This window comes from Mytilus californianus, unplaced genomic scaffold (genome assembly GCF_021869535.1).
Source record: "Mytilus californianus isolate M0D057914Y unplaced genomic scaffold, xbMytCali1.0.p SCAF_12, whole genome shotgun sequence".
In the NCBI taxonomy this organism is placed as follows: Eukaryota; Metazoa; Mollusca; class Bivalvia; order Mytilida; family Mytilidae; genus Mytilus; species Mytilus californianus.
Window position 1 is genome coordinate 37,454,345 of NW_026262604.1, and position 14,037 is coordinate 37,468,381.

Sequence of the window (14,037 nt, forward strand, 5' to 3'; positions counted from 1 at the left end):
AGGTACATTGAGGTGTTGTCAATATAAGCAAAGCCAGGCTGGTCTCCATAATCATTGGGTAATCATAGACTACAAACCGAAAAGAAATATTTCCTGCTCTATATATGCTTTTCAACACTCATCTAAGGTTTCTAACTTTAATAATGTCATAATGTTTACTTTCACGGTTTGTTTTTCTGTATGAAAAGAAACACATTTGTTTGTCAACTGTTTCATCTCCCTCAAAGTGCCCCATTGCTTTATGTGCTATATATACCAGCCAGTCTAGTTAAAAACCACCATTTTGTCGATTGACAATTCTTATTGAAGATGTTAGCATCTAGAATAAAAGTTTCAAGTTACAGGTAAATAGTCTACATATTTGTTCTTTTTTATGTTTTAATTTCTTTGAAATATTTTTCAGATTGACGGATTTTCATATTTTACATGCACTACATATAATTATATTAATATGAATATAATATCAGTTCTGATGTATCAGGGCCGTACGATTAGTAAAAATAATTGTTACCGTATTACATCTTATATGACTTTTCTTATTGTTTTTCTAAAAAGTGATGAAGGTTTTAGTATTTAGGTAAATCAGTTTTAAATACTTTCATCATTAAAATTCATGAAATGTGGGCGAGATGTCAGAGGAATATGACTTAGCTACAATATGTGACTTGGGATACAAACTTTTTTATTCACATACTATTTTTGACATATCTTTTGTTGGATCACACGTGTGTTGGATCTATGGTATATCACATCTACTCATTTATAGTACTACAATAAAATTACATAACATGAATTTCATTAGAACGTAAATGTATCGAGATTATATAACTGAACTGTTTACACGTATATATCATTTGGAATGATAACGAAATTTCAGATATAATATATCTTACATGAGGTTCTGGACGGGGGTCTTTATTTCTTTTTTATTAATATTTTTATATCCTTTTCTCTGTTCGTTATTTAATTTGACTATTATTCCCCATTCGTTTATATATTAAAGCATCCGTTTATTCTCTATGCTTCTTTTTTCGATATTTATTCTGCACTATTTGCTAATTATTCTCTATTCTGTAAACCCTATCTTTTATCTGTTACATATATTTGCATATACCGTATACATGTATGTCCAAGTTTAAGAATACATGTATGTAAAGTATGTTTGTTAACTGTTACTGTCATAATGTTTACTTACACAGTTTGTTTTTTGTATGAAAAGAAACACGTTTATTTGTCCAATGTTTCATCTCCCTCAAAGTGCCCCATTGCTATATACACCAGCCAGTCAAGGTTGTTAAAAAGCACAAGTATGTCGTGTGACAATTCTTATGATCTAGAACAAACGTTTTAAGTTACTGGTAAATAGTGTGCATATTTGCTTACTTGATGTTTAAAGTTCTTTAAAATATTTTTTTCAGATTCAAGGTTTTTCATATTTTGCATACACTACAGATTTCAATGTATATACTATTATTAATATGAATATAATATCAGTTCTGATGTATCAGGACCGTACAGTTAATTGTTACGGTATTACATCTCATACAACTATTAATATATTCTTATTGTGTTTCTTAAAAAGTGATGAAGGTGTTAGTATTTAGGTAAATCAGTTTTTAATACTTTCATCATTTAAAAAGAAAACCATACAAGTGTTCATGAAATGTTCTTTTGTATTCACCTTGTCATCCCGGCAACTTTTATGCTGACTTTACGATATGCGTTTTGCTCTGAGGATTTGCTCACTGTATTATAGGTCGTACCGTGACTTGTCCTTTGGTCTTTGTTGGATAGTTTTCCCATTGGCAGTCATACAGTATCTCCGTTTTTGTATGTAAATGGCAGTACATTTCGTTCTTTTTAAACGTTCCATTGGGAATAAAGAATACGTGCCAAAAAATCGTTTCCGAGTTTGGTTTTATTAGCCTTATCTCAATTATCCCGCTTGCATTGGCTTTCAAATAACAAAAAGTAAGCGAGATGTCAGAGGAGTATAACTTAGCGACGACATATGACTCCTATTCACACACTATTTTTGACATATTTTTTATTGGATCTATGATGTGTAGTTGTAAAATTGGCGGTTATCATATCACATCTACTTGTTTATAGTACTACAATAACATTACATAACATGAGATTCGTCAGAACGTAAATGTATCGAGATTATATAACTGAATTGTTTACACGTATATATCATTTGGAATGATTTTATGTAGATCAGAGATAAGGAATAAAAACGACATTTCAGATACTATATATCTTACATGAGGTTCTGGATGGGGGTCTTTATTCATTTTTTTTTTCTTTAATATTTGTACACCCTTTTTCTCGGTTCGCTATTTATTTTGATCTTTTTTTCCTATTCTTTTATACATTAAAGCATCCGTTTATCCTCTAATCTACCGTTTTTTGTATTTATTCTGCACTATTTGCCCATTATTCTCTATTCTTCTTTTTCGATATTTATTCTGCACTATTTGCCAATTATTCTCTATTCTGTAAACCCCATCCGTTCTCTGTTACATATATTTACATATACCTTATACATGTATGTCCAAGTTTAAGAATACATGTATGTAAACTATAGGTGTTAACAAACGATCTACTAAAATTCACACACCTATTGCTATAAATGAAATATATATGTTAGCAGCAATACATGTAGATAAAATTAGGCAATAAGCTTAAATCATAGGCAATAAGCTAACGTCTAGGCAGTAAGTTATTGCCTGAAATTTTCAGGCATTAAGCTTATTTCCTGTAATATAATGTTGATTATTCAACCTATTGCCAAACATCATTTCAGGCAATAAGAACTTTGGGATGTTTGCTTTATCTTCGAAATAAATGTACATTCGGTGAAATATTCTTGAAGTTAAGTATTGTGTATTATATATTCCAAATATTAATATACTTTTTTTTAACAGATCTTAAAATTTAATATTTTTCCATTTTACACAGAATCAACTTTTAAAGTATTTCTTTGTGGAATTACCAACATTGATATGTTTCAAACAAGTGATTGTATCTAATGAAAGGAGGAGGATAGATTATTCAATCTAAAATATTTTTAAAGAAAATTCGCACTTCACTGGTCGAGCTGGTTTTGGTCTGGTTAAATATAGACAAATGTAGATATGAATTTTTACTCGCGTCATTTTTCCATTAATTTCATTAGATATTTAGCACATACTTACAACTTCTCGTCCAATCAAATTGCTTGAATTTGCCTTCTAATTTTCATAGTACATACTTTTCCCGTGTACTAAGTAAATACGCATGAATGATCACAAGGGTAAAATTTCATTGTATCGTAATCAAGATATTAAAACAAAAATTGCCACTGGCTATTTTGAAATAAAATGCTGTGTTCCAAATTAAATTAAATAGTTTGTAATTAGTTTTCACATTCATTTTTAAATATCCTGCTATTAAAATCTTTGGATCTAAAAAATGTTTATGACGATTGTAAGTTTCTTTCATTTAAATAAAGAGTAACAAATATGGTTCTTTATACAAGGCCATCTTAAAATTGTGATACTTTATCATCCATGCAATTACTTTGTACACAAAAAAGTGTGTACTTTGAAACCTTGTAAAGGGAAATAAACGCAACTTGATCTATTTCGTCATGAATTGATTCATTGATTGATTATTGCATGGTTACTCTATGTCCCGAGGCAAATATTTCATGCATGTTCAGAACGATGTCATGAATTGAAAAACCGTGATAATGTATGAAGAGAATGTGCCACCTATATATATATATATATATATATACATGTTCTGATAAATAGTTTTTACTTTGAAATAAAAAAAAACATAAACCCTAGTATCTTTGATCTATTAATAGTTGCCTTTTAATGACTATCCGCTAGACTATCTATGGGGACAAACCAGGGGCGGATCAAGCTATTTTTAAAAGGATTTCCAACCCAAAAAAAGGGGGGAGGGGTTCCAAGCAAATGTCAAATTTAAAAGCATTTATCGGCCAAAAATGGGGGTTTTCCAACCCCCAACCCCTGGATCCGCCACTGCATACTATCTTTATGTTTCAAATTTGTTATAGCTTTAGTTTTACTGTGAAATTAAAAAATGTTTCCAAGACATGTAAAGCTTCCACTGCAATTTAATTATTGCCTGCTTTTGGTCAATTTGTTTTGTCATCTTATCATGTTAAGAAGTACATGATGGTAAAACACCGCTTTATATCAATGAACATGCTTACACCAGCAGCTACCATCTTTTCATTCAGGAGTCAAGGGCCTTTTAAAATCACACATTTTACAATGATACTAGTGAGTAGATTGAAACAATTTCGTTAATGAGCTCCGTTTTACAAACACCTGTGATACAAGTAGTCAGCTAAAATAAATTATCAATAGACCAATTAAAAGATTACTCGAGTTGTAAATATGTGCTAAAGTGGATAGTCTATGAAAAGGTATATACTATGAAATTTAGAGCGAGGGGCTTGCCGAAAAACATTACTAACCTAGACGTAAAACATTACTGTTAAACATTTTGAAAACATATAAATGAACATTCGGTGAAATATTCCGGATGTTAATAGATATAAGAAGATGTGGTATGAGTGCCAATGAGACAACTCTCCATCCAAGTCACAATTTGTAAAAGTAAAGTATATTGTATATTATATTCCAAATATTAATATACATTAATCTAACAGCTCTTAAAAGTTTGGTTTTTTTTCTTATTCTACACAGAATTAAACGTAAAAGTATTTCTTTGTGGAATTACAAAAATTGATATGTTTCAAACAAGTGATTGTATGTAATGAAAGGAGGGGGATTGATGATTTTATCTGAAATATTTTTGAAGAAAATTGCCACTTCACTGGTCAAGTGAAAATTGTATTTAGGGAAGGGAGTAGTATTGAAACCCATATTATCCAAAGAGTTGAACAGTAGAGGACAGGTTGATTTAATTGATTTCCAATCAAACCTAGATGGAAACTATATATTTGATAAAATCACCTAACAAACATTTGTAACAGTAGAGCTCTAGAGTCAAAATGTGCCTTAGAGGTGACTTTCGATTTAATTTATGTTTTAAAAATGTTTGGTGCGCCCCATAAACTGCAAAGTGACAATGGTCGTAAATTTAGAGCTTTGGTTATATCCGATTTAAAACTAAAGTGGCCGGAACTAAAGAACTTATTTTGAGTAGTTGACATTTTAAACCTCAGTTCTTATCATGTTATGATATACCAAATGTATTTATAAGTTTCAATAAACGTCTTTTTATTACTTGCATTTACATTTTGGCCTTAACATTAATACCTGGACACATTTTTCCGGATTTAAGCTAAAATCCTAGGACTTAAGAATAATTCCAGACACCATTTAGGCAATAGACTTCTAGCCTAGGCGTTAGCTTATTGCCTAGGATTTAAGCTTCACTTATTGCCGCTAACATATACAATATAACTGTCCTGTTAAAAAGGGGCAATGGCTACGAGGTATAGAAATTAATAATATAGGATATTTTTTTTTCGTTCAATCATTAAAGAAAGTGAAAAAGTGATATGATTATTTGCTTTTAGCAGCCAGTTTGTTTCAATTTTGTCAAAATAGGCAAAGAAACCTCACTAATAAATTATTCATTTGCAAGAAAATAATTCGACCGGTTTAAATCCGTATTCATGTGAACTTCAATTGAACCCCTTAGCTAGAGATGGGTAACGCATGAACTAGCCGTGTTCAGCTTTTAACAAAAAAAAAATGGTAATGAAACAAGGGTTAACCATTTGATTGACTGATTCGATCTACAAAAACTCATTCTTATATAGGTAAAAATGATTATTAACAAATTTTTAACCCTATAATATGAAATCAATCAGACCTAAAAACTCGAATTGCACGAGTTTTCTTTCTATTTCTATCTATGTTTATGTTTATATCGGTTTATATGACCGTCGGTAGTCTTCGGAGGTCACCTCGATTGGTAATTAAATGGCGTCTAGACTTAAAAACACACGAAATGCTGATACATATTGTCGAATCCGTGCATCGTACATTTGTTTATTTTAGACTTTTTATTATTTGGGCAAACATTTACCATGTTATAAATCAAATATAAGAATATGAGTCATATCGGTGAACATGAATCTGACATCTAATGTCCCTACAATAACTGAATAACAATAACCAAAAGAATATAACATATATCAGGTTATTTCCACGTCGGCCTTTGTTCGCTATAGAACACTAAAATATTATCTCTGTTCAATTTTTTGCGTTTAATAGCCTTGTACATTGTATTTAATTGAACACACAAATATTCGCGTGGGGAAAATGTCGTGCTTAAATGTTTACCGGTGAAAAGTAAAAATGTTCCAAAGCGTAAATTTCCGATTTTCGATAATCTAAATTAAATAAAGGAAATAACAAAAACAAATTAATCTATCATGTACTGAAAAAAAAACCCCAACATATTCATTAGATAACAAGCTAAATAAATTATTAAGAACATGCGGCAAAGTATATTCGACCTTACATCATAAATCAAACTAAAATATTTGGAAGTGACCAAAACATATGTGCATTATCTAACTTAAAGTAAAGACAGGGACAAAAAACTAATAAGATACGTAAAGATATTCTTTTGGGGAAAAAAGTAGATCGAGGATAACCAAGGTATTATCAAAATGCAAATGTCGAAGGACAGTCAAAACCATTGCACTTAACGAGAAGATATAAAAAAAAATCTACATATACTAAGAAAACTAAAGACTGAGCAATGCGACCCCCCAACCCCCAAAAAACGGAATTGGAAAGCATACCATCTATCCTACACCATATGTGGCACTCGTCGTCGTTTGTCTTTCTTCGGTAAGTACAAATTAAACGGAAACAAGTCTCGCTCGGTGATGTCACAATTGAGAAAAAGTGGACAGGATAGTGGTTACGACTGTTGGAACATATCCGCGATCAACCAACTCATAATGGTGTCCGTTAAAATTAAATATCTCAAAATTGTTACACTATTATTATTCGTTCTAATTGAAATTCTGTTTTTTTCTTAATACTCTATTGTTTTTTACGTAGAAGTCCCATATTGGAACCTGAGGAATATGCAGATAGATTTTCTTCAACTGTGACGAATGGTTTTATTGCTTTAGAAATAGCAATAGGTTATAAACTAGGACTCTTTTGTTCGCTGAATGAATTTACTTCCCCAGTTACAACAACAGAGCTCGCTATATCATGCAAATTGAAAGAAAGGTAGGAAAATACATGATATATCTTAGATTTTAATGTACTCATAACACTTACAAATTTATCAGAAAGGTGGGGGTGGGGGAAGTGGAATGTGGAATGTGGTCTCACGAACTAAAAAACATATCAAATACATCTCGGGTAAAGGAGGATGTGGAATGTCGTCTCACGAACTTAAAAACAGACCCATTAAATTTCGGGCAAAGTTGACATAGCTATTCTTTGTATGTCCCTTTTGATCACGTACATGTATATCCTCGCGTTTCTACGTTTACGTTTCTACGTGTTTGAACATCCCTGGTATTCGAATGTTTATGTTTCAGCGTTCCTAATGAAGGTAAATGTGAGAAATCACTTTGGGCGCTCGTAATATACAAAATGTTTTTATTTCATTCAAACATATGTGCATACATTTTGAAGGATAATTATGATAACACATACTTAACATAATTATGTGATTACTAAAGATTTATCAGGATTCATTTTTCAGTTTGATTTATGATACAAGCGATTACGTAACACACAAGGACATGTTAAGTGTCATAAAAGGACATGTTGGGTATAAGACCACGAGACAGAAGTAATCTAAAGGGCAAGGTCAAGAATTTTTGCATACGCGTTTATTATACAAGAGAACTTATCATTAAACAAAACACACATTTTCTTAATCAGAGATACATGTATGAAGTTGATTACTTACATAATGGTATAACCTACTCGTGGTTTTAATACTAATACCAAATGTATACTTAGTCTAGCTTAGAATGTTAAAATATAGGCTTGTCAAGAATTGGTAGTTAAATACCGAGTAGTCCCGTTATATATTATTTACAGACGGGAAAAAAATATGAAACATGAACCACTGAATATCTTTTTTGTACCCCGCGAACGCGTTGCGGGGGACATAGAAATACCAGGAGTCTAGGCGTCCATCCGTCCGTCCATCATGTCTTGTTAGCGCTCTCATGTGTACACTTCCTGCCAGATTTTGATAACTTATGTCATATAAAGTTGAGAATGGAAATGGGGAATGTGTCCTCACAAGGCCACCAATGGGTCTTCAACAAAGCGAGAAAATCCCGCACCTGGAGCCGGGCTTCAGCAGGCCTCTAAACAAAATATGTACTAGTTCAAGTTCAATGTAAATGGACGTCACACTAAACTCCGAAACATATAAATGAACTAAAATTTAGAGGCTCCTAACTTGGGACAGGCGCAAAAATACGGCAGGGTTAAACATGTTTCGTGAGTATGTTTGTTTTTATATGTCTTAGACGAGTTCGAAAATCAGTGCCGTTCAATTAATTTTAAAATAGATATGCCCCTTGGATATTATATTAATTATATGGACAAATGCATCGTTAGCGCTCTCTTGTGTACAATTCTAAACAAATTTTTATGAAACTTATATCATAGGTTTATATCGGCAATATCTTGGACGAGTTCGATATCAGAGTCGATCATTTTTTTTAAAAGAGATATGCCACTTGGAAATATCGATTAGATAGAAATTGCAATATTAGCGCTCTAATGAGTACAATTCTTTACAGCATTTTAAAAAACTTACATCATAGGTTTATATCAGCAATGTCTTTGATTTGTTCGAAAATTAGTGCTAACTGACCAATTTTTTTAAAAGAGTTATGCCCCTTAGAAATATTAATTAAATGGAAAATTGCCTGATGAGCTCTCTAATGTATACAATTCTTGTTAGATTTTTATGAAATCTATATTATACAATGTAGGTTCATATCATCAATGCTTTTGACGAGTTGGAAAATCAGTGCCGATCAATTATTTTCAAAAGAAGAATGCCCTTTGAAATATTGATTATATGGAAAATTGCATTGTTAGCACTCTCATATGTACAATTCTTGCCAGATTTATATGAAATTCTTATTACAAGTTTATATCATCAATGTCTCAGACAAATTTAAAAATAAGTGCCGATCAATTGTTTTTAAAAGCTATGTCCCTTGGATATAATGATTATATGGAAAATTGCGTTGTTAGCGCTCTCATGTGTACAATTCTTGCCTGAATCTTATGAAACTTATATTATAGGTTTATATCAGCAATGTCTTTAACACTTTCGACAATTAGTGCTGATCATATTTTTAACGAGTTATGCCCCTCGGATAAATTAATTATAACGTCATTTGCATTGCATTTGCTCTGACGCCTTTATTTTTATATATTTTTCAAATTGTATTGTAGAACAAAAAAAGTGTTTTATTTAGTTATTGCCCATGGATAGATAAAATATGTGTAACGCGGTGGACATTAGAAATCTGTTCTTTTATAATAATTGGTGTTTATTAAACTTTCAGTGCATGGCAAATATTTAGGGTAAAATCAGCAATTGTTATATACGTTATATAAATTCAATTCAAATATTTATTGCAGTTACAGCATACAATTATAGCATGCGACACAACATAACAAAACGAAAACAAACAATATCAACAAGATCATTTACATACATGCATAATGAAAGTAAATTTTTCAAGAGTCCCCTGTTCTCAGTTCTATAGACTGTTTTTAAAAAGGACCAAAGCGTATTTCCCTGAATGTGTGACCATTGGTTAAGTATAAAGGCAACAGTAGTATACTGCTGTTCGAAACTCATAAATCGATAGAGATAAAAACAAATCCGGGTTACAAACTAAAACTGAGCGAAACGCATCAAATATAAGAGGAGAACAACAACACAACAAAAACACAACATTAAAATGTAACATACACCGACAGAAACGAACTATAATGTAACAATGGCCATTTTCCTGACTTGGTAAAGGACATTTTAAGAAAAAAATGGTGGGTTGAACCTGGTTTTGTGGCATGTCAAACCTCCCGCATTTATGGCAACGTCAAACACAACACCAAAACGACAACATCACATGACAGGACCACAATACAAATAAATTGGAGAACATATAGGACAAAGAAACACACGAATAATAGCTAACAAAAGGTACTAGGCTTAAAATTCAATACTCCAGACGTGCGTCTCGTCCACACAAGACCAACCAGTGACGCTTAGATGAAAAAAGTTTGAAAGCCAAAACAAGTACAAAGCTGAAGAGCACCGAGGACCAAAACTTCCAAAAAGTTGCGCCTAACACGGCCAGGGTTTTCTGCCTGGAACAAGAACATCTTTATTATTTAGAATAATTTATAATTTTGCAAACATTAAATGTAATTTTATCAATATCATTTAAATGTAAATTGCGTACATGTATTTTCATTCATAAAAAAAAAACTTTTCTAATATTACTGTTAATATCTAAATATGAAAACAAATGCATATCATCTTCAACTTTTATGCAGTTGTATGTGTAATTTTTCTTCTCTTGCCGTTTTAAGATATCTTCCTTTTTCTATTAATAAATTGATCACTTATTCTAAATTATGTTATCATTTTTCTTAATTCAATTTTGTATGAGGTTAAGTAGTTTTCTTCTGTATTATTTAGTTTAACATAAATGGTGAATTTGATGTTGTCCTTTATGTCTGATATTTTATCATTTACTAGCTTTTCATAAAAATGCTTCAATTTTAATTTTATTTGTTCTCTTATAGTTTTAGTTTTGTTATTTGAGGAATATTTCTTCAATGTGTCCTAAACTATACCTGTTTCTTCAAACATATGTTTTGAATATGAAAACAAAGAATAAATTCTCAAAGAGTCAAGGTTTTGAGACAGACCAAAGGATTCTTTCACAAGAGGAGTAATGTCATCAAAATATAATCTAATTAGATACAATATAGATTGAAATTTAATATTTAGTTCCAGCGGCATGCACTCTATCTAATCAGCTTTTGCACCTAAGTTTGATGATGTTTTTCTATTACCCAATGTATAATTACACAACTGTAGGTGTGACTTTTCTAAAGGTGGTTTATCAATGAAATAAAATGGGTCCAATGATTTTCCTGAATTATTTACTCTCTTTTTGGCTCTAAATATGTTATATTTAGGTCTTCAAACAAGTTGTGTCTGAATTATATAAAGCTATAGATTTGACTTATGAATTAAAGAGGTTATATGCGAATTTAACTGCTACATTATTCAATAAAATAGTAAATGACTTCATATATGTTCATAGCAAAGATAACTTACTTCATTCATTTACACTATTTCATATTTCAGAAAAGATTTGATTGATTGATTGATTGTTTGGTGATTAAAGCCACTTTCATCACGTTTTGCTTTTTCGTGGAGGCGATTTTTTATTGATGAGTGTCCGGAGAGAACCACTGACCTTTGGCAAGAAAACTGGCAATTTTAGTCAATAAAGATTGAAGTCGAACGGACTTGCCGCGTGCGTTGTTCAAACACAAAATTTCAATTTGGACAAGCTAAATAAACAAATTAGACCACTTAGCCATCGAGGGCCCTCTATAATGTGTAAAGGGCGTTACATTTTGCTTACATATATATTGGGATATATGTTTACACAGTAGGTGGCACTTTTGGAACAGAAGCACCAGAAAAAGATATTCTATTGAACGGATTTGGTTTCTCTTTTTTCCCTTAGATATGTCAGAGAATGGTTAGGATGTATGTCAGCAGCTGGTTTCGTTAGTATAACACCCGATGATAAATACTTCATACCGGAAGCATGCAAACCTCATACAGAATCGAGTAAACTCGCCAGTGTTTTTCCGCATATAGCTGCGAATACCTCCTCAGTATTAGAATGTTTCAAAGAGGACGGACCAAAAGGTAAACTATATCCCACTTTTCACTTATTACTTTGGTCCTGTTGGACTTCTCTCTCATTGACGCCTACCAAACATGGTTTGTTTTATTTTCTCTACTTGATACTTGTATACGCTCTTAATCTTACGCTATGTCTACTGATATAAAACTCAATGGAACAATTTCCTTAATGAAATAAAGAAAAGAATATATTGAAATAATATTTATTTACTGCCTATACATATAGCATCTTAAACACCATAAATATTTTTAACAGAGCGTTTAAAAAATTGTGTATATCTATAGTTATAATACGTACCGCCTTATCAATCACAATTCAATTTACTGATCCTGAATGGTAGCTCAGTGTAGTGTACGGATCGATAGCTTACTTTTCCTTATTGGTCGATCACTTACTGATCGTACGTTTAGTGATCTTGATCCTTTATTGTCGGTAAACTTACAGACTGTAAGTTTATTAATAGTCGTTATCTTACTGATCCTTAATAATCGTTAGCTTACTGATCCTTAACAGACAGACCGTGAGCTTACTGATCCTTAATAATCGTTAGCTTACTGATCCCTAATAGTAGTTAGCTTACTGATCCTTAACAGACCGTAAGCTTACTAATCCGTAATAGTCGTGAACTTACTGATCCTTAACAGACCATAAGCTTACTGATCCTTAATAGTCGTTAACTTACTGATCCTTATTAGTCACTTTCTGCCTTATTGTTAGCTTACTGACCGTTATTTGTCACAAGCGTACTGACTACAAGCTTACCGTTCCTTAATGGTCATTATCTTACTGATTGTTAGCTAACTGATCCTTATTGGTCACTAGCTTACTGACCGTTAGCTAACTGATCCGTATTGGTTACTAGCTTACAGATCCTTGATGGCCATTATCTTACTGATTGTTAGCTAACTGATCCGTATTGACTATTAGCTTACTGATTGCTAGCTAACTGATCCTTACTGGCACTAGCTTACTTCTTCTTTCTAACTAATTCTTATGGGTCACTTGCTAACTGATTGCTAGCGTACTGATCCGTATTGACCATTAGCTTACTGATCGATATCTTACTGACCCCTTATTGGTCACTAGCTAACTGAATGCTTGCTTACTGATCTGTTTTAGTGGTTAGCTCTGTGATCGTTAGATTGGTGTCTTACACCTGATTGTAAGCATACTGGTTGTATTTAATAGCGCTAGTTTATTGCTCCGTTTTAGCCGTTAGCTTACTGGTCTGTTTTGATCGCTGGTGAACGTATCCTTTTTTTCGCTACCTATGAAAGTAATACTTAGTTAGCTTTTCATAACCGCCCATTTTATTTAATGTCCTAAAACACAATTGATGAAATTATTTCAGGATATGATTACAGTAACCAGTTGGGTATCTTGATGTGGTTGGACCATGACAATAAATCATGTGATAGTAAATGGATTAATGAAAACTTATTCCCTGTTGGACACAAGGAAACAGGTATCAAATGATAAGGCCTAAGTCGTTTTATTATTTGTTTTAAACCTACTTGCTTTGTCGGTACGAGGTTAAAAGCAAACACAACATATATTTCAAAACACAAGAATTAGACTAGACTCTCCGAAAAGCATCTGTCGAATAACACTAAGTCATAACTTAAACGTAAAATATGGGTTTTCAGGCCTAATTTGGACCTTCAAGTACTTACTTACTGAGTGTATGTATGTAACAACAATTCAATGGTCACACGGGATCATAGTAACATTTATAAATATGTTTCCTACGATAAACGTTGTCATTAAAAAAATGTGTGATGTAGATGTCAGTTCTGTTTCATTAAATTGAAATATTTTTCCACGAAAATGGTTAATTCATGATTGTTGCTCTTTTTTTTTACACAGATACAATAAGAAATGTTATGGATTTTGGATGTGGACTAGGAAGTTTAACTATAAAATTAGCTGAACATTTACCAAATGCCAAAGTATACGGTGTAGATATCGACCGAAATGCTATTGAAAAAGCTAAGGAGAATAAGGCGAAGGAAAATATACCCAATGTCGAATTCGTTGTACTTGAAAATGACCACTTAGACGAATCT

General features: G+C 32.1%; 1 protein-coding gene across 1 annotated transcript in view; it reads left to right on the top strand.

Moving 5' to 3' along the window:
* The first annotated feature begins 230 nt into the window (after positions 1-230).
* The window catches only part of LOC127721051 (S-adenosylmethionine-dependent methyltransferase Rv2258c-like), a 55,321-nt gene continuing 41,514 nt past the window's right edge, over positions 231-14,037 (top strand). The window contains exons 1-3 of the mRNA XM_052227735.1: positions 231-344; positions 7,074-7,250; positions 11,786-11,973. Of these exons, the coding sequence (XP_052083695.1) occupies positions 310-344; positions 7,074-7,250; positions 11,786-11,973 (400 nt within the window). The 5' untranslated portion in view covers positions 231-309. The remainder of the gene's footprint in view (positions 345-7,073; positions 7,251-11,785; positions 11,974-14,037) is intronic.